This window comes from Trematomus bernacchii, unplaced genomic scaffold, assembly GCF_902827165.1.
Source record: "Trematomus bernacchii unplaced genomic scaffold, fTreBer1.1, whole genome shotgun sequence".
Lineage (NCBI taxonomy): Eukaryota > Metazoa > Chordata > Actinopteri > Perciformes > Nototheniidae > Trematomus > Trematomus bernacchii.
The window spans coordinates 1,511,357-1,533,597 of NW_022988097.1; the positions used below are offsets into that span (position 1 = coordinate 1,511,357).

A 22,241-nucleotide genomic window follows, 5' to 3' on the forward strand; every position below is an offset into this window, starting at 1 on the left:
TACATTAATTGCTTATTACACATTTGAAGTGTAGAGCAGTAGAAGCTGTTACCATGGATACTGGTAGTGCATTCAACTGAATGGAACATAAAAAAGGACATTTCATTATTTGTAATTTTAAGAAAATCAGTGAATAATCATTAACATGCAAATTGACCACTCAATTATTCATTAACACCATATGTATATTTTAATAATAACAAGGTGTAAAAACAAAACAATAAATTAAGACTGATAATAACAGAACATTTTGTATAAAAAAGAACTATATGTGAACATTTACAGTGACATTGACATTTAGATTGTTTTTAATATGTACAGTTTCTTTTTTTTCATTAACTGTTCCAGATTTGAGCTATATGAGATGTGTCTATTCAATATGTAAATGAAGACATACGAAATGACAAGGTCTTTCAAAATGAGACAAAGTAAGAACAGAATAGTGACAACATAAATGAAAGGAATGTTTACAGTGCACACATAAGTAGAATACAATTTAAATGCAGGTGTGAAACATTTCAACTCCTAAATAAAACCACAGACAGAACCAACAAAGGAATTGTATAGTTGCTAATTTACAGTGGAATGTTGTCGATGTGCTGATAAATATAGTTAATTCACATTTTTTCAAACCCTTCAAAAAGTAAACTGTAACTATGAATACAGATCTATGTGTTAAAGTGTTACCATTAATACATAATAAGCTTTACCTCCTTAAAATGCAATGTACCACTAACTCTGTGGAAGATGCTTTGATAGCATCATTTGACCTCAGAGTACTTAGGGAACTATTATGACAAAAATAAGACAGTAGTAATACATATTGAAACCTTCTTAATTTCAAATGTGCATGAGTTGTCTATGCATTAACAGTATCATAACAACATGACTGATGTTTTCAGAAGGCTCTCATTTACAGTGACTTATATTTTGTTCAACAAATTCCCTAATTATTTTTTTAAGAAAGAGTTTTTTAGCCATACCTTTTTTCTTCAGGTTATCAAGTCATAAACACAATTAAGATCGGACAGAGAAAATGTGTAACTACATTTGTTTTATTATTTGCCTCTCAGGGCTTCTGTATAAAGCACTTAATGACAAATTCACATATATAGGACTAGATTTATTCCCATCTTTCAAGTTTTTCTCACCTAAATGTTATTTTCTTCCTGGCTTCTCACACGTTTCTAGGTGAAAAGTGTTCAGCTGGGGCAGAAGGAGCAGTGTACCCCCCCCGTCAGGTCGGTGACGGCCCCCTCCCTGACGAGCTTCTGAAGGAGCTGGGTCTCCCGGTCCACGTTGTGAGTGGTCTGCCGCAGCATGGCGCTCATGGGCAGCTGGTCGAAGTAGTGCAGCGGCGCCCCCTGCTGGGAGAGGTTGTAGCCGAAGCCTGCCAGGCTCACCTCGTCACACAGCAGGCTGGCCAAGTTCAGTGCAGAGACCCCCATGGTGGGCACATTCTGCAGCAAGAAAAAAGATTCAAAATGAATAAGGAATTAACAATATTGTCATGACAGAAAACCACAATGTTATTTTTCACGCGTTTCTATGAGTGTATATCTGCAGGGCTACACAATGAATCAACATTTTATAAACATCCCAATAGATTAGAGCAGGAATGAGTCCTAAACCAGGAAATGAGTAAGCATCTCAGCTTACTTTATGATCATTTTAGTATATTTCTTAATGATAATGTGGATAGTGTTTAAAGAATATACATTCCCTCATCATACCGATATCGTTTTTTCATTCCATTTTTATTAACTTCTTATGTTTGTATAAATATTTGTTACTTTATTTTATCTTGTAATCGCAAATTATTAGTTTCTTTTTAATATTTTATTTCTATTTCTTTTAGCGTTTATTGGACATTTGATTTACTTCTTACGGTGACAAAAATATCTTTATTTTTTCACATGTTATTTATTTTACTTCTTATGTTTATATAAATTATTTTATTTGATCACACATTGTTTCTTTCATTTCTTATGTTTATATAATTATCTTTTAATTTATTTCATTCTTCATTCAAACCCAATTTCTGATTGTTTCTGATATGTGCAACTGCAATATTAGTCAAAATAATTGCAATTAGTTATTTTTTCCAAATGGTTCACCCCTATATATCTGTGTGTCTGGCTATAGCTATTCTCGCATACTACTGGATCAATAAACCAATATTTTGTGAGCTTATACCACCATTGACTGCTGAACTCTATCTTCTTTTAGCCAACCAGTAGGGGGCGCATGAGATCCACAACCATTTCAGTAACAGAAAAGGCATTTCTAGCAACAAGCTAAGCTAAAAGAAAAAGCCACCTTTTTCAGACCACATTTTTATGTCTAAAAAAGTGAAATGTGTAGAACAGTTTGGTCTCATTTTGAAATGGAGTATCTTTAGGGTACTTTAGGGTACTAAACCACAATAGTGGCGATTACAGAGGGTGGACCTGGTTGAATCAGTGTTAGATTAGTGATGCATCATCCAAGACCAAACACAGACTGTGGGAACAGGTTCAATGCAGAGGAAGTTAGAGGACGTAATGTTTCATCTGCAGGAACATCAAAAACTACTCCTCGTTTAAAAGTGTGTAGACGAATTGGTTTGACTGTTAAAGGGGCCCTATTATGCTTTTTGGTCTTCCCTTTCTTGTAGTGTGTTATACAAGTTTTAGTACATGTAAATGGTCTGCAAAGGCTAAATTCCCAAATCTCTCTTCAGAGGGAGTTTCTCTCTCTCACTAAATATATATATATATATATATATATATATATATATATATATATCTTTTTGTAGTACAATTTGTACATATCCTATTTACACTCCAGTCGATTGCATTTACATTTAATAAACTGCAACTACTTTGCAGCCTTGTATAACATATTCATTTTATCATTTATTTATTTTATTTTTGCATGAGCAGGTTGGTCCATTAGAGTAATTTATAAATGATTATGTGTATTTCATTTTGTGAATTCTAGAGACACGAGATACATCTTTCTACTGTTGATATATTTATTTGAAATTGTTCTGTTTATTTTCGTTTTATTATATTTTTAACTCAATGCCTTGTCCACACGCTGCTATAACAAAAAACTAAAACATTTGGGATGAATAAAGTATATCTAATCTAATCTGAAGTAACAATAGCCGTTTGTAGCTGCAAATGATACAGTCAGGTGGGTGTTGTAAGTGATAAATGTGTTTAGTGATAATATGTAGCTACAACCAAGCTATAAAAACACTGTTTTATTCAGCTTGCATTGTGTTGACTCTATAGTCACAGACAGATAAAATCCGTAGTCTGGGATGAGTCTATTACCTGGTCCTTTCCCCACAGGCGGGGTTTGGGTGGAGGGTACTTCAGGAGGTCCAGAGCCGTCTCCCTGATGACGAGAGGGTTCAGGAGTCTGAATCTGTGCCGCTCCAGAGGGATATGATCCGGAACCTTCTGCCAGAAGAAGAGCCAGTCCCACAGAGACTGAAACACAAAGAACAGAAATACATATTTACCTGCAACAGAATAGGAATCTTTACACACTATATTTATACAAACATAAGAAGTTAAAGGGGCCCTATTCTGCTCATTTTCAGGTTCATATCAGTATGTAGTGCCTCTAATGCAGTGGTTCTCAAAGTGGGGGGCACAGAGGCATGACAGGGGGGGCGCGAGAGACCAGGAGGAAAAATGGTTATTACAAAAAAAAAAAAAAAGATAAAAAAAATAAAAAAATCATAATTTGAAAAATTATTGATTCGAAAATAATATGATACAGTACTATTACGTCTGGGTCTCTGTGTTTCATTATAGCTCGGCTCTGTGTGTGTGTGGAACGAGCCATTTTGTGTGCGTGCGCGAGCGAGAGAGAGAGAGAGCGCACCAGTACCGGAGATCGTTGTTGTTAGCTTCTGGTGCTAGCGAGCTACGCTAACGGATATAAGGAGTTTTTTCAACAACAAAGTGGAGGAGAGTCCTCTCCTGTCGGACTGAGAGGCTCAGTGAGCTAAAGGACTCTCTCAGTGTTTAGATAGTTAACTTTAGTCTAAGTTATCTCAGTGGGTCTCAAACGTTTTGGTCACCATTAATGTAAACAATTATTTCCGAGGCACACGTTTATATGATCATTATAGTTATAAAAAAATAAGAGAATAAATGAAAAACAGGTATGAAATACTATATGACAGTAAAAAAAGAATAAAGTTTAAAAGGGTGATTTGTAAAATATCCATAAAGAAAAAGTAAATCTGTTTACAGTTCTGTTTCATATGGGTGTTGAGAGAGGTATCCATAGATCTCTTCATGTTGCTCTCAAAGTGCACCAGATTGATGCTTTTAACTTCAATATTTAAAAATAAATCTTCCCAGGGGAGCTTGCCCCCAGACCCCCCTATGTGAGGTCCACACACCACCTATACAAATAGCACTTTACCCCTGTTTACACCTATATGCCGTGAGCTGATTATCGAGCCTTCATTGTAACAGTCACAGGTACACTGTGTATATGCGTGGGGATTGTTGCAGTAGAACATTCCACTGTAGCGCCCGGTACATTAATGGGAAACCCTAAATGTTTGAGCACCCTCTATGAAACGTCAAGCTACCCCACAGCACCCCCAAAATAAATCTCTGGCACCGCCACCGAGCCTGACTATTTGTGTTGGGGGGGCCCGACTTTTTTTTTTCTGCAAAGGGGGGGCCTGACAGAAAAAATGTGAGAACCACTGCTCTACTGTGACATGTCTCCATGCTTCAATGTTCAAAAAGCTCTTTATTTTTCTCATACTGCCTGTGCTGCAGCACCTCTTTTCACCCTCTGTCTGAAACCAGAGCCCAGTCTGCTCTGATTGGTTAGCTGGCCGGCTCTGCTGTGATTGGTCAACCACTAAGAGATGTCCCGCCCCTTAGCCTATCACGTACAATGTGTTGGAGCGCTAGCCAATAGAAGCGTGACTGTTACACAGTGATGATATTTTACAGGAGTAAACAAAGGAGTCCAAAAAGAACAAAAATACAATTAAAAAATAAATTAAATAAAGATTTGACTTTGGGTTATGATTATGTTTCTGGAAAGTCAACCTTAGTTATTTGTTAAATAAATACTTGTTTTCATTTAAAGGGGACCTATTATGCAAAATGCACTTTTTGATGTCTTTTATACATAAATATGTGTCCCCGGTGTGTAAGGGAACTCACAAAGTGTCAGAAAACAAAACCCTCTCTCTTTTCCTCCGTACCCACATCTCAAAAAGAAAAAGAAAAAGGGGGGTGCTAACAAGCAGATCCAGAATGTTTGCTCATATAACGTCATTGGCGACATCCGGCCGACGTGACAGTCACTACCCGATCCGCTTCCCTACCTGATCCGCATTGCGCATGAGCGAGATGGGCCGCCATATTTGACAACTACATACGGCAACTCAAATAGGACACTTGACACAGTGGCGTTTGGCAAAGCAGAAAAAAAACGACAATATTAATCTGAACGAGAGAGATGAGTTATTGTTATTACAACGTGACTTCACTATTATTTAACAACTCCTTTTATTGGGTCCTTTTATTGGGTTAAGTACATTGTCAGAATAAGTGAGAAATGGATTTAACTTCGGTTAGACAGCTATCATACTGAAGAAATATTGACTGTGAATGAATGCAATATGTATGGCATTCATAATTTATATCTAATTACATTAACTGTGAATGTCCTTAATTTTATTTCAAATTAAATAAAATAACATAAAAGATGTTTGTATAGATATTTGAGACGTTTATGACTCTCGCATGCACAATGCAAATCGGGCAGCCGCCTAGACGCCAAATGTCCTATTTGAGTTGCCGTATGGAGTTGTCCAATATGGCGGACCATCTCGCACATGCGCAATGCAGGTCGGGTAGGGATGCGGATCGGGTAGTGACAGTGACATGTCCCAACCTATCGTCTCCAGCACACGTGACACGTCCCAACCTATCGTCTCCGTATACAGTCGCAGCTGTGTCAAGAACATGTCAAGCTATGTGCTGTATCAGAAACAATGCGCGGGGTGTTTTGGGAGTAATATGCTGTGTGTTTACATTAGCAAGCATGCTAACACTCAGAGCTAACCATGGAGCTAACGCTGTAGGCTACTGGAGAGAATATGTCTAACGTAATGTCCTTGTGGTAAACCCTGCGAGAGAGAAAGGTTTGAGCTCCATACTGTTTCAGAAATAAAGCTTGAAGTGGTTAGGAGCATAATATGGCATTGAGGCCCAATCCCAAACCGCCCCCTACACCCTACCACTACACACTACACACTACACACTACACACTACACACTACACACTACACACTACACACTACACACTACACACTACCCCTCCGTTTGTGCGTTCGCGCGGAGGGTCCGCCACATTAAGTGCTGTTCCAAACCAACGAGTGTGGAGTGGTGTGGAGGGGGAGTGGGCTATCAAGCCATCAAACAGCGAGGCTGCATCGGTGCTGACTGGAGACCGGTCTCTACCTGACCGGTCTCAACGCTGTGTGTGTCCGTCAGGAAACACGCTGTTTACAAGTAGTTCCAGCAAACATCCACTGATAAATTGCGATGTTAACAACCGCATGATAACCTCATGTTTTTTAAACTTAGGATCGTATACCTGTGTTTGGTCTAGAAAAAGGTAAATGTGTGCATTTTATTATAAAGTGGTGTATATTTACTGACTGTTGCAAGAATTAAGAAGCTTATAAACATCAGGTTTAAAACTAAAAGAGCTTTACAAAAAAGTAACACAATTAAAGGTGGGGTAGGTAAGTTTGAGAAACCGGCTCGAGATCGCTAGAATTTGAAAATACACAACCGGAGAAAATCTGCCACTTCCTTACAGAGCCCCTCCTCCAACACACACGAACGCACACATGACCAATGAGGGCACGAGATAAGTTTGTGCACAGATGGAAGGCTGACAGGCAGGTAGGCCATCCAGTTATTTTAGCCGGGCCGGCTAAAATGATTGGTCGTGCTTTTTACAGTATTACGGCTTCCACAGATCCATCTGACAGGAGGAAGCCTCATTGAGCTGCGAGTGTCACTCCACGGAGTTCACTCCGTCACAGAGGGGGAGTGCATAGGGGAAGGGTGTAGGGCGTGGTTTGGGATTGGGCCTGAATCACCGCAGCGTTTAGCTGAGATCTCCCGGTAGAAATCTCTCTCTAGCAGGGGAAAGCTGCGTGACGCTACAAAGGGGCGTGGCTAGCAGCAGACGTTCCATTTAAAGCAGAATCAGCCTGTTTGCAACAGGGCTGCAAAAAAGGGGTATGAGCAGTATGAGGCATGGCTACAATGGGTGATCTGTTTGGTATTTTAAGCAAAAAACTTCACAGACATGTTTTGTATAGGTATGGCCCTAAAATATATTTTTCCAATATAGCACAATAGGTCCACTTTAAACTAAACAGCATCTCCCTGTGGGCTTTTCTGTAATAAGTGTTGGACACCCACACCATCATTTATGTGGCTTCAGAAAACTGAAAGACGAGGATTAGCCACTTTGCTAATTTCTTTTGTTTAAAAAAAAAAAAAACATCAGTAGTGTGGATAATAAACACAGCACTCACTCGGGCAGTACTCACCACGGAGAGCTTGCTGATCATAGCAGAGATCCAGCTGACGTCCACACCTTTATACACCACCGCTACAAACAGAGTGTGTGGGTCTGTGTCTATCCAGTGGAGCGGGGTGCCTTCTGGGTAACTCATCCTGATGCTGGTCCGATTCCCCACGTCAATACTGAACTCTCCCAGAGGGCCGCTGTTCAACCTGAGACACACAGCCATCGTCTTAACATCAAAACAACAAAACAACAACCGGCTCTGTTGGTGATCAGCGATGGAATTTAACACAGTAGTATTGTACTTAAGTACTATTTAAATATACTTGTACTGTACTTGAGTATTGTTATTTTACGCTATGTGTACTCCACTACATTTTAGATCACTAATTATTTTCGACAGGCATTGTTATAAGCTACTATGTATATATATATATAAAAAACAGCATAAGATGCAACAAGAGGTGGAATAAGTACTCAAACATTTTACTTAATTAAAAAGTAGCAATACTAAATTGTAAAGATACTCTGTTACAGTCCTTTATTCAAACTCTTACTTAAGTAAAGCTACAATGTACAATGCTACAAGTATACTCAAATGTATTGGCATAACAACATACTTAAAGTATGCAAAGTAAAAGTATTTATTGGAATCATAAATATTAAATTACTGATGATTTAATATGTCCACCTGGTAAAGGTGGAGCCAAGTTACTTTGTATGCTGCTGTTTCATACATCTACTTATAATTATGTCAATTTATATTTACATTTTGTATTAGCTTATAATCTAGTATGTAAAGTAACTCAGAGTAGAAGTATAAAGTAGCACAAAATGAATGAAGGTAAAGTACCTCATAATTGTACTTAACTACATTCCACCACTGGATGCAGTACTTTAATTTAAAATATACGTAATATTTTACTTTTTACTCAAATTTGCTCCATGATGACAAACTACATATAGTGATTAAAACGAAGTAATAATATTCTAAAATACTGTATAAAAGAATACTGTTACTCTTGATACATGAGGTACATTTTACTGATAATAAAATCTGTATCGAAGTAACATTTGAAATTCATGACTTCTGATTGATTGATTGATTGATTGATTGATTGATTGATTGAAAAGTTTATTAACAGCTTGTATATTGGGTACAGTACAGTACAGCTCAAAACATACAATTGTTAAGGGGATGCAGACCAGAGAAAGACTTTCGTCTTGTTTACATCAGGGTCCCCCATTTCCAATTCATCATATCATTTAAGACATATAAGACATATTTGACAGACAGATGACTTATTTACAATTTACATACAGGTGGTTTTTTACATACAGATGGCTTATTTACAATTTTCATTTTAGATTTCGTTCTAATACATCCTAACCGGACATTTAAGACATACCAAGTCTACAGATATACAGTTAGTAACAGAGTCTAAAATGCGAGTATATACATAGATGGGGGGGGGGGGGAAGCTGTCCATTGTACGACAGGTTGAGATTTGTACCATTACCGGGGCCAGTTTTGCAATGCTCTCCCCCGAAGGTGCTCTTTAAGAGAGGTTTTGAAGGTAAGTATAGTTTTACTTTCCTTTACAGTTGTGGGAAGAGCGTTCCACCTTGATCTGGCATAATTGCAAAACGTGTATTCCCCCTTTTTTGTGCCAAATCTGGGTTTTACATGATTTGTGGAGCTCCCTCTGGTGTTATGATCATGGTATTCCTTGACCTTTGGGAAGAATTTTGACATGTACATGGGTACCATAGAGGTGTAGTGGATCTTGTAGACCAGGCCCATTGCAAGTAGCTGTACTCTGTCGTCTACTCTAAGCCATCCTAGGTTGTCAAAGTGGGCAGAGGTGAGGTGGGTTCTAGATGAAAGGTCAAGCAGTAGTCTGACCAGTTTATTTTGCGATGTTTGAAGTTTTATTTTTAGCGCCTTGGAGGTGCTATGGTACCATGACGTGCAAGCATAGTCATAGTACCCTTGAATGAGTGCTCCTGCCAGAGTTTTCAGGGTGTTTTTGTTTACCAGAGAGGAGATCCTGTATAGGAATCTAGTTCTTTGATTGACTTTTTTTATTACATTGGATGCCATTTTGTCACAGGAGAGGTTTGCCTCAAGAATAGATCCTAGGTATGTAATTTCCTTCTTACTTGTGACAATAATGTCACCCACTGCAACTGAGAAGTCGTCGGATTTGCTGAGATTATGTTTCGAACCGAAGAGAATGGACTCTGTTTTACCCAGGTGTAATGATAATTTATTATCGGCGAGCCAGGTGCAGATTCTGCTGAGCTCGGAGCTGAGGGTTTTTTCAACCTGCAATCTGCTCCTGTCAGAGACCAGCAGGGCTGAGTCGTCCGCGAACAGGAACAAGTTGCAGTCACATGCTGATGACATGTCAATTGCATAAATTAGGAACAGTAACGGACCTAATATGCTTCCTTGTGGAACACCACAGCTCACTGGGAGGGGGGGGGACAGAGTACCGTTTACCTCCACCATCTGTTCTCTCCCCTCCAGGTAGGATTGCATCCAGCTCACCGATAGTTTATCAAAACCAATTGCTTTTAGCTTGTCAATCAGAATGGGGTGATTGACAGTGTCGAAAGCCTTTTGTAGGTCCAGCATCACCATGCCGCAGTATTTACCCTCGTCCACCTCTTGTTTGATGTGGTCGTTCAAATAAAGAAGGCATGTGTCAGTGGAGTGGGATGTTCTCAAGCCAGATTGAAAATCATAGATTAGTTTCTTTTCCGCGAGGTACTTTTCGACCTGTTCATATACTATTTTTTCCATGACTTTCGAGATGGAGGTAAGTATAGAAACAGGGCGGTAGTTGCCTGGGTCCAATTTGCTGCCCTTTTTGTGCAGGGGGGTTACTCTTGCAATTTTGAAGTCTTTGGGTACTTTTCCCTGTTTTATGGAGAGGTTAATTATGTGAGCTATGACTGGTGAGATGGCGGTTGCTGTGTCTCTGAGGAATTTGGAGGGGATATTGTCGTGGCCAGTGGCCTTGTTAGGTTTGAGGGCGCTCAGTTTAATGAGTACCTCTGCTGTTGTTACCCTTGCTAGACTGAAATCATCTTTGCGTACCCCTAGGTTTTTGTAGTAGGTCATGATGTGATCTACTCCAAAAAGCCCTGAGTGGGAGGGTAATTTATTTACAAGAGTTGTGGCTATGTTTGTGAAAAAAATGTTCAAGTACTTGGCCACATCCAGTTTGTCTGTGATGAGCCTGTTATCTGTCTTTATGTTTAAGTTTGAAAATCTCGTTTTGAGTTTTTTACTGCAGCCAAGCTGGTTATTGAGTAATTTCCAAAGTTCACGGGGTTTATTTTTGTTTTCCTCAGTTTTGACATTGATGAAATTCTTTTTGGCAGTTTTGATCATGGAGCTTACGTCATTTCTTAGTCTGTTTCTTTCAATTTTTAGTTCAGTCACGTGGGCCTGGAGTTCACTGCTCGTGCTTTTGGAAAGCATTGACTGACTTTTATGAAACTCAGAGCATTTTTTGTCTCTGGTTTTCATGGCAGTCAGTATGCCGGAGTGCATCCACGGCTCTACTTGTATGGAGTATATTTAGACCATATTAAAGAAGAGGTGTCATGCTTTTCCGGTTATTACCCGTCCCCTTGTGTGTTATGAAGGTTTGTATGCATGTAAACGGTGTGCAGAGTCAAAACCCTCAAAGTACACCCTGTAGGGAGTAAAACTCTAACACAGAAAATACCTCCCCAAAACGCCTCGTTGGAGATACGTCATTGTCCATTTGATTCTTCCGGGACGGCATGATGTCAAGCCGTACCCGGAACGAAATGGACCAATCCGTGGAGCCGTTACGTTAAGCCCCCGCTGATTGGTCCAAATTGACCAATCCACGGACTTCCTCACACACAGGCAGCTTGGCCATGACACCTCTCCTTTAATACTACTTTTGTGAAGGCTCTGAGTATTTCTTCCACCACTGTTGGTTATTCACAGTGGTTATCTGTAATGGTATAAGACAATATGTGGGGAAATTCTAAATTGTTTTAATAAAGAAACATTATGGTGTTTTTGTTCCGAACCTGATAATGGTGTCAAAGCGGTCGATGAGTGTCCCCAGCTCCAGGCCTCTGAGAATGCCTCCATTTCCCATGACCACACAGCGCCGACATTTCTCTGAGGTGTTTTTCGGCAGGGGAAAAGACTCCGAGTCCGGCAGCTTTAAAGGAAAATTCACAAATACAATCATTTTGTTTATTCTCTGATATAGGGCTCTCACCATTTTGTATTGCGTTAGTGTGAAACCTATGCTTTTTATTATATTGTACTTCTTAAATAAATATGTAAACATATAGTACACACTAATATTCATGTGTTAATAAGCCCACTTTTCAAATAAATTCAGTCAATTAAAGTAAAAAAATGTTGTAAAAAATCTTAGTTGATTAAAAAAGCCAAATAACTTATTTACATAACAAGCTTGAAATAGACCCTTCATAGTTCCCCTTACTATGAGCAACCTGAGGCTTCTGCTTTAAGGGGTGAGCTGCCAACACTTTTTGTAACAAAATACAGAGAGCTGTGAAGGCTGTTTTTCTTCTTAAAGCATATTCAATAATCAAGCATTCTTTACCTACATTTCACTGATTTTTCTAACTTATAACTGAACTTATGAGGCAGTATTCCTCACCTCTAGTGAGGGGCCCAGCCCTTCGTATGTTTTTCTGTATGTGGCCCTCAGTGAAAAAAGTTTGGACACCCCTCTAGACAAAGCAATTACGAAAGAATACAGAAATGATTTAAGCGGCGTTGGATTATTACTGTAATATTGTAAGTGAATTATTAATATCCTTTCAATTGAATAGGGTCCAATTTTTATTTTATTTAACCAGATAAAAACATTGAGATAAAATCTCATTTTCAATGCTGACCTGGCCAAGAAGGCAGCAACGTTACACATAACACATAACACAAACATATAAAATACAGAGAACATAACTAAGAAAACAAAAGACGAAAAAGCAGTCACTACATTGTGCACATTAGGACAGTAAGAAAGGTAGACTACTTATTACTGCAAGAGCAGCTGGTGGTGAGGACTTCAGACAACTTCAATTTAAAGCATGCTATAGGGACAAGTGCCCTCAGTTTGAGGCTTGATTGAAGGTCATTCCAAGACCAAGGACCATAATAAAAAAGACTCCTTTTTCCAGCCTCAGTCCGCACAGCAGGAACCTGGAACCGTATCCAGGCACTGGATCTGAGGTTGTAAGAGTCACAAACTGGAGCAAATCTGGCACATATGAAGAGTGGAAGCTTACCTAAAATGGCTTTATACATTAATAAAAACCAATGCTGCATCCTACGCATAGTAAGTGAGGACCATCCAGTTAGGCTATACAGTGTGCAATGATGAGTCCTATTAGGGTGCATTTGATATACAACGCAGTGCAGCATGGTAGAGTGGGTCAAGTTTGGCCAAAACAGTGGGACAGGCAAATCTATAAATTTGAATACTTTAGAGCGGTTTCACTTTGCTTAGGATCTGTCATCAACTGTGTTTGCATTCACCTGTAAACTGACACATTTATAAAGCATTACATTATTACCAAATGTTTTTAATCTTGGCAGAATGGAGTTTAGAGGGGAACCCACTAAGCTCCATTCTGCCGATTTTTCACCCTAGACAAATCCATTTATTCTTTTCTATATGTAGATTTCTTAAAGCACTATCAGGGTTCATATATAAGACAACAAACTTGTGGTTAAAAATGTTAAAAGTTTTGCCTGCTGGGCGCTGCGGTGAGAGCTGGTGCTTTGCATTCAGGCGCACATGTTTATCTGCTCGGTGAAGAGGGTTATCAGATGAACAAAGCACTGTAAACAAGGCTCCTTTGTTTGGATTTCACATCATGGAATAATGTGGAGTATGTTCTTTTTTATAGGGGCCAGGCGCACAGGGACATCAAAAACAGGTGAAGACACATGAGCGCGACTCAAAAAGGTGCAGCTTTGTATGCCCGGTGTCTATCAGATTATACCATGCTTGTTATACCTGTTTTTTTATTACAGGAGACACATTGCATTTAAAACATTCTATAGGTTTGCAACAATACATTGTGTGCATTATGACTGATATAAAACACCAATAAAGATGTGAAGAAATACCAGAGATGATAATACTAGTAAATGATTTGAAGATATCTTGAATTTAGGGTGAAGATAAACTTACTCTTAATTTAAGCTGAGAGGCTGTTTCTGGGAAAGACTCTGTTTTTATGTTTTGGTATTTCCTGGTTTCTTTTGTTTTGAGTGGATCCGCGGGAAAACCCGCAATGGACTTTTTTGAGTTGCCTTTGTGGGCCTATGGACTGGATTTAATTTATGTTGGGGTTGTAACCAACCTGCTAAAGCAGATTGAACTGGATATATTGACTCTGTCACCACACACTGATCATATTGTGTTACTTTCCCCATGAAATATATCTGACTAAAATAGAAATTGATGTGCGATTTATTTTGTATTGCATTCCTTTGAGAGGAAATTTCCTGAATTAATTCATTTGTGTATGGTTTGACTGAACAATTCTTCTTGACTATTTTAGATTATTATTTGTCAGACCTGATTCTGACTGGCACCCCACTTAAAAATGTAAAATAGGTCAACGCTACAAAGTTTAAGGTATTCCATATAGTTTGTTCAATGTTATCTGACTCTGCAGATATGAAAGGCAGAATTGTGTTTTTAGAGTTGTTCACACCGGCCTGACTTATATTTGGTTACACTGCCGTTTTGTTTGTTTACTGTAGGGTATTTGTATTAATTGTACAGCACTTTGGCTCGACCAAAAATCGTTTATAAATGTGCTATATAAATAAAACTGGATTTGATTTGATTTGTTTATGCAGCGCTTTGACTAACCCTAGCGCATGTTTGGTCCAGTTGGTGAATGTTTTCTAAATGCCGTGCATATGCTGTCAAGTTGGTGAAGATGTTTCTGCATTTGCATGTGTTCTGGCACATTTGTGTTTTTATATTTGAATTGAATTTGAAACTGCAGAAGGTAAGTGCCGTTTTAACGCGTTTGCAACTGTTGGCCACCGTAGGTAATGTTCCTTATGGCAAATGCTTTGTTTTTGGCGTGTTTTGGCACCACTATTTTTGGAAGAACAGAAGGTGCCAATAAATGGAAATCTGGCTACAGAATAAATGATGCTGAAAGTAGAGGACAGAGAGAAAGAAGGAGCATTCACCATCTTCAGCAGCTCCTCTGCTTTGTGCTGAAGCCCTCTGAAGCCAAAGGGAGGCGGGTACTGGAAGATGTCGTCGGGGAGCGGCAGGTCCTTCCACAGAAAGGCCTGGGTCATGCGACTTGAGGCGGGGAGTCGAGCTAACAAGCTGTGCCTGGTGCTGCTGGGCCGACACTGACCCTCCAGAACTCTGCGCACGTGCTCATGCACTTGCTGCAAGGAAATAGGTTGTAAAAAAAGGGTAAGAACCGTTAGAATAACAAAAAGCAGACTGTTTCACTGCAGAACCTTTACTGACATTATCTCTGTTCAATCTTTTCTGTTTACTCCACAGTTTTCCATCTGGTTGTATCAGCAGCCAAACATGTATGGTGTAAATACATGTCATGAATGGCTGCTTGTGTCACACAGGAAATGAGACTGAATCATTTTCATTCATGCAGTTACAGGCCTCGTCTTTAAATAAGATGTTTTGTCTGTCCAAAACCAAAAGATATTCACTTTCATTTAAAACTGATAAAAGCAGGACATTTTGACATTTGAAGAGCTAAAATAAGTGCCTTTTTTGCTGCCATTTTGTAGGAAAATTACTAAAGCAGATCATTGGTTTAAAAAAACAGGTAGAAACTTTATTATGTAAATGTGTCAATATCATATTAAAAAATATGTAAGTAGAAGATGGGCTCTAAGCATTCATTCACTCGAATACATCTTGAATTCTTAAATACATAAGACTTTATCTTGCTTAACTTTATATAATTAAATGTTTCCCTCAAATTAATAATTTATACTCTGAGAATATTTATGTATTGTCAAGCACTTGACACTTAAAGCTGAGTTTGAGTAGAGCTCATTATATCTATCCATCTATCTATCTATCTATCTATTACATGGACAATACCATTAGAGTTGTAAAAAGAACAATCTTCTTTAAAATATGTTTTAATCCAATTGAAATCCAAGAGTTATCCATTTTGCATTTTTTGTTATTGTTAATAAAACTGTTAATTCTATTTGTGGATCTGTTGAAACAAATGAGATCTTCCTTCAGCCTTGCCTAATGTTAGGAGAACACACTCCAAGTGTCTCGGCAGTCAGATAGCTGTGGGACCTTTGGTGCGTCTCTCCTGGTTTACTTATGATTTGACAATTGTATATTTTGTTTCAGTCCGTGGTAAAGTCTCTCACCTTTTTATGCGCATGGTTGACATGCCAGTCCACAGGCGCGCTCGTCTCCGTCTCTCTCAGAGGCAGAGACAGAATCGCCACACACAGCAAACCTAAAACCACAGCCAGTGCCAACCACCGCCTGCACACATACAGAAAAACACACACACACACACGGTTTGTCATTTGAAGCGTGGTATCTAAATGAAGGGGAGTTGACAAGCTGAGAAGTACATTTGTTAAAGGTTTGCATGGTAGGTGCAGGGAGATATTATGTAAAAGATGTTGAGGTGACCAGTTAACCGCTGATGTCTCTCATACGTAGAAAAGAATGCTTATCGATGCTGTCCAGTATATCCAGTCTCTGATTGTGTTACGTTAATATGAGAGTGCTCTCATACTTGTTTGATTCTGAAATTGTATATAATGCGTGTGTGTGTGTGTGTGTGTGTGTGTGTGTGTGTGTGTGTGTGTGTGTGTGTGTGTGTGTGTGTGTGTGTGTGTGTGTGTGTGTGTGTGTGTGTATATGTCTGCATCTGTAGCCTGTTATTGTCTCATTATACCGCACTGTCAATTAATTAAAGTAAATATATAAGTCATCATGAACACAGTTCTGTGTGAGAAACTCACTCTGGAGGGAACACAGGGATGTTAGCCTTTGTAGACCATTTACATGCACATAAACCTATATCACACTACAGAGTAAAGAGAAAACCGCAAAAACCTAACAGAGGCTAACAGGATTTTCACATTTGTCCTACCTACGGCATCTAATACGACAGTAAATACCCAACTGGGGAACATCTGAAGCTATTACATGTAACGAAGACCTCCAAAAATACTCACTCCAAACATTAGCCGCCTTTAGCTTAGCGGCGGGGACATGAAGTCATGCAGCCGCGATGGAGCTTGTTTTTAGCATTACGTTAGCTTTTTGCTCTTGGAGATTACATTTACGCTTAAACTTTTATAAAAGTGGTGTTAATATGTGGAGATTATCCTGCTGAGCTAAACGTGTAAGTATCAATAACGTGTGTTTTCCATATAGCTTATTTCCTACAATGTTCTGAAATCCAATACAAAACATCCCACTACTTTTTGTCAATGGAGTCCTTCTCTGTAGGCCTCACAAATGAGTCATCCTTGCACCACTATGTTAGATTGATTTAGATTTTGGCTTCGTCTTTTCTCCCTGTGCCCCAACTTCCTGTGCCCTTGCCGACACCACACCTATTTCCCAACAATGCTTCCTATCTCAACTGTACCGCAGACGCCTGTTAGGCTCTGTGCCAACATCCTGTGTGTTGTCATGTTTTTATGTTGACATAATATAAACAACTGGTAATGTCGACAAAACAGCTATTGTGGTATTTCCTTTTTGCATTGATGACAAAAAAAACGTTTTTATCTGTTTTATCCACACATCCGCTGTAGCTTCTGAGACTAATGTATAGAATAAATGCCACACATGATGATGATGTGGTTTGTAATTATGAAGGGAAGGCCTTGTGAACACACTAACCTTTAACCCTGCCAAATCTTGCCGAACGCTGTCTCACAAAAGGAAACTGGTTACGGTATAATGCGTTGGTGATTTTGTGTCCTGGTGTAATCCCTGGAAACAGATCAAAACCAATAAAGTATTCCTGGTAAGGCGAGGGAGGAGCAGGTCTTTGTGTGAGAGCTTCACTCAGTAACATTTGAAAAGACAGCCCTAAATGAATAGGGTCAAACTCGAGCTGCTCGGTTTTAGTGGGAAGCTCTTCTTTTATGCTTGTGGTAAAAAACTAGATTGTTTACTTAATGCTTCCACATCACCATGCAACCACCTGCACTCAGCTTTCTGTCTTTCCTGCCCACAGTTTGAAGAGTATGGCCCAATCCCAAACCACGCCCTACACCCTACCCCTACACACTACCCCTCCGTTTGCGCGTTCGCGCCGAGGGTCCGCCACATTAAGTGCTGTTCCAAACCAACGAGTGTGGAGAGGGAGTGGGCTATCAAGCCCTCAAACAGCGAGTCTGCATCGGTGCTGGCTGGAGACCGGTCTCTACCTGACCGGAGTCACGCTGTGTGTGTCCGTCAGGAAACACGCTGTTTACAAGTAGTTCCAGCAAACATCCACTGATAAACTGCGATGTTAACAACCTCATGATAACCTCATATTTTTTTAACTTAGGATCGTACCTGTGGTTAGTCTAGAAAAAGGTAAATGTGTGCATTGTATTATAAAGTTGTGTATATTTACAGACTGTTGCAAAAACTAAGAAGCTTATAAACATCAGGTTTAAAACTAAAAGAGCTTTACAAAAAAGTAACACAATGAAAGATGTTTGGAGTTTTATTTGAGTTATTAATTTACATTTTTGGTCTAAGAGATGTTGATTTGAAACCGTTGTTACATACAGTTACGGCATTTCCTGTTTCTGCCGGAGAGAGGGGAGTTTGTCCCAAAGCTTGCCGCTGTATTTACTCCCTCCATCTGACAGGAGGGAGCCTCGTTGAGCTGCGAGTGTGGCTACAGACGGAGTTCACTCCGCCACGGAGGGGTAGGGTCGAGGGAGTGGTTTGGGATTGGGCCTAAAACATTTAGATTCGGATATGCTGCTCATATTTGATTTTTCTCATTAAATTGCCATATTGGTCTTCTGAACGTTTTCTTTATCAAATGTTAAATATCTTTCCAATGTTTAAAATGATAATAATTCATGTTTCTATAACCCAATTTCTCTTAGTGTGTTTACTGTGTTTTTTGCATCTTATAATAACTGTAATAACTTGTAAATAATTGTTGTACATATTGTGCAATATATACACACTTCTTACTATTCACTGCTGTTATTACTGGCAGCTACTTCATTCCTTTTTTTTGTATGTTTACTTGCTCTTATAATACTGCTTTGTATCTTGTACAATTACCTTGTGTTTGCCTCTTTATTTAATATGTTAGTTCCCTCTTTAGTTTCTCTTATCTGCACTGTCCCCTTTGCAATAACTGTTTACATTTCCGAGCTGGGGGATAAATAATATGTATGTAAAGATGGTATGGAGGTAGATTTGTCTCAATATGATTTGTGTAAACAGATCAATATGTCATATGTAAAAAGCCGATCTACAACCAGAAATGTGAGATTCACAACATCCACAACAAATGCCTGATGGAATGTTGTAAATGTAGAAAGATAATCACAAACGCTGAATAATATTGAGATAAATGTACCTCCATAAGATGGTAATGGTTTAGCCCGACTTGTTACTTAAAGAGGCCCAATGATGCTTTTTGGGGTTTTCTTTTTCCTGTAGTGTGCTATAGGTTAGGGGTATATGCAGGAATCCTGAAGTCAAATGTAATACCTTTTAAGACCTTTTTTAAGACCCTTTCCATACATTTTAAGACCTCATCGCCACTTTGAGTTTGAACCGGTTACATTGGCGACACACTTTACCTCACATTGACTATATACAGTATTGATTGTCCTTCCTCCTTATCTTCCAACCATTTGGACGCAGACTTGCATTTCCCCATAACGATGTTGTTTAACAACCGGCGTAAACGGACCTTCGCGCACTATCAAGCAGTGAGCGTGCGATGTCCTGTTCAGATGACGTCAAATCCAACGGGATGCCATAAATAAACTACACAGAATCACACTACACGCCTTGACACGATATTTTTCATACTGCACATTTAGAGCAGATGTTATAGTTGTAGGTGGTAAAAAGTGCCACACCTTTGACTGACAATGCAGATTGTTTACTTGTTTAGGGTGTGTTTTTAAATGGCTTTAAAAAGCAACATGAAGCTTCCAGCACTGATAAGTAGAAATACACAAGAGGCTGCGCTGGGATCATAAAGGAAATCAGAGTTCTTCTTTAAGACATTAAAGGGGTAGTTTGGATCTTTTGAAGTGGGGTGTTAAGATGTTCTTCTTCATAGTATTTATCCATAATATCACAGAAGCTAAGCAATGCTGTACTCAACAAAGAAAAATCTAAATCAGTTTAACTGTATGCTATATTTAGAATGTTTACGGCTTTACCTGGCTGTCAGAAATCAATGTCTCTGTTCCTGACAAGTAACTCAATCCATTGTCTGTGCTTTCATCAAAGCCAACAACTCCCTTGACAGAAAAAGTTGTTTCACCACGCAGAACACATGGGTTGCTGCTCTGCTACTGCCTATATTGGCAAGTTTGTTAGTGTAATAGCGTGACTTTATTTGGTTTGGATTCACCAAAGTCACGCAAAAACCCTTGCATGCTTAGCATTTGAGGCAGCGGTGCACCAGCTTCCTTTTTGTTACTTTCAATGTTTGTTAGCTTCGAAGAAAGCAATGAAATAGGCCTTAGTTACCCGTGGAAAAGCACGGTCTCACAGAAAAAGCAAAGAGGCGAACATTTTCTAAATATAGCTTACACTGCACAACATAACCTAACTTCCACTTCTAAACACCTGAACTATCTCGTTAAGATCATTGGATAGCAGGTGGCTCGTATCTATCCGAGAGCGTGGTTGACAGAAAACAGTAGGGGTCTTTGTGCTGTGTAATGTGACCATCACCTGTGTGCTGGCAAGCGTTTCAGAAGCCTCATCTTGTTCTCGGTCACATGGGAACCTGGGAACTCCTCTGGGATGTGTGGTGAAGCCTGAGGTCCCCTGGCTCTCAGGGCTCTGCTCCTGCACACACAGTCAGACACAATGCATTATGGGACAACAGCAAGAAGAATACATTCCTTTATGATACGCTGAGTACACAAAAAGTGGCCACCAAAAATAGCCAGAGGTGTAAGAAGTATTCTGATTATTTACGAAGTAAAAGTAGTTATACTAAAGTATAAAAATACTTTGTTATAAGTAAAAGTCCTGCATCCAAAATTGTACTTAAGTAAAAGTAAAACAAGTATTTTCATAATAATATACTTCAGGTACTCAATATGCAGGATTGACCATTTAAACATATATATATATATATATATATAAAATAATTGTATTGAACTAATATTTGAAAATACCTAATTTTAATTATTGATTAATTAATGTATTCGTCACTTCAATGTTGCAATTGGTAAAAGTTGAGTAAATAAATAGCCTACTCTATTTACTGTAGCCTACTACTGAGCAGTTTAACATAATAATAATAATAATAATGTTCTATTTGATTTCTATGTTGCGTTAATAACCAAAATCGGCAAGTTATTAAAGCTGTCAGATAAATGCAGTGAAGTAAAAGTAGACTATTTGCCTACAAAATGTTGTGGAGTAAAAGTATAAAGTAGCATAATGTGAAAATACTAACTAGTATTAACTAAATACATTTACTAAGTTACATTCCACCACTTACAATAGCCCTTTAACTAGCCAAGCTAACGTTATACAGATAAAATGCTAAAATATAGTAAAAATAGACCTAACAAAAAATGTCTTAAGTGACATTTTCTAAGTAAACTAACTATCGTCCGATGAAAACCATTCATCTGAGGCTCTGAGTCTTGAATTTACACGTGACAGTAAAAATGTGTGGTGAAATAGCCCATAGCTAGTTAAAGTAAATGTTTTATTGAAAAAGTATTATTCACGTTTTATCGATCAAATGTTCGTTAAGGTCCTCGTTTAAGTATCATTCCTATAGGAAATGTCCCTGCTTTTTAATTTACATTTAAAACTACAAAACTTTTAAGGATACTCGTAATTCGCGTGAAACTGCTGCTTAACCGGCCTAATGGGTAAACATACTGCATTCCCGTCATGTTTGTAGATTACTTGATTAGAAAGGTGTAATTTAAGAGCCTATGTTCCATAATACGGCCTGTCTATAGATATGAAAGAACGTCTTGTATCGGGTCTTCCACCCCATGACAGTAAACAAGACCCTTTAGCAGCAGCAAGCATGAAGAGCAAGATGTAGCTATAGTAACGCTATACTAAAGGATTGCACAACGCTATGGAAACCACAACACACGCCTCATTGCACCTTGATTCCATCCTTTAAACCGCAGTTCCGTCAACATTAATTGGCTTTTTGGCTCACCTTTCCATGGACTCCACTGCCTCGCCATGACGAATACCTTTGTACAGATCAATGATCAGCTATTTATCCCGAGGAAACATATACAAGCGGTGCTTTTTCAGCCACCTCCTTTCCTAGACCGCGAGCCAATCAGCGGTCGGAAAACTCGCCTCCACTTCCGCCCTTTCGTAATAAGAGTCCCCTGCAGCAGCCGCATGATCACATTACCAC

The 22,241-nt window shown here is 39.0% G+C and overlaps 1 protein-coding gene across 3 annotated transcripts; it reads right to left on the bottom strand.

Moving 5' to 3' along the window:
* Nucleotides 1–170: 170 nt before the first annotated feature.
* st3gal5 (ST3 beta-galactoside alpha-2,3-sialyltransferase 5) lies at nucleotides 171–22,137 on the bottom strand. 3 transcript variants are annotated; one of them, XM_034121088.1, is made up of 8 exons: nucleotides 22,032–22,137; nucleotides 20,564–20,680; nucleotides 16,024–16,144; nucleotides 14,839–15,048; nucleotides 11,667–11,803; nucleotides 7,609–7,795; nucleotides 3,324–3,482; nucleotides 171–1,460 (listed from the first exon to the last, which is right to left on the bottom strand). In XM_034121088.1, the coding sequence occupies exons 1-8, from the start codon at nucleotides 22,037–22,039 to the stop codon at nucleotides 1,203–1,205; spliced, it is 1,197 nt and encodes a 398-aa protein (XP_033976979.1). In that variant the 5' UTR covers nucleotides 22,040–22,137; the 3' UTR covers nucleotides 171–1,202. The 3 variants fall into 3 exon arrangements, with proteins under 3 accessions (XP_033976979.1, XP_033976980.1, XP_033976981.1); XM_034121089.1 differs by having other exon boundaries at nucleotides 20,564–20,674; nucleotides 22,032–22,124; XM_034121090.1 differs by lacking the exon at nucleotides 22,032–22,137 and adding an exon at nucleotides 17,525–17,617 and having other exon boundaries at nucleotides 20,564–20,670.
* Nucleotides 22,138–22,241: the final 104 nt, after the last annotated feature.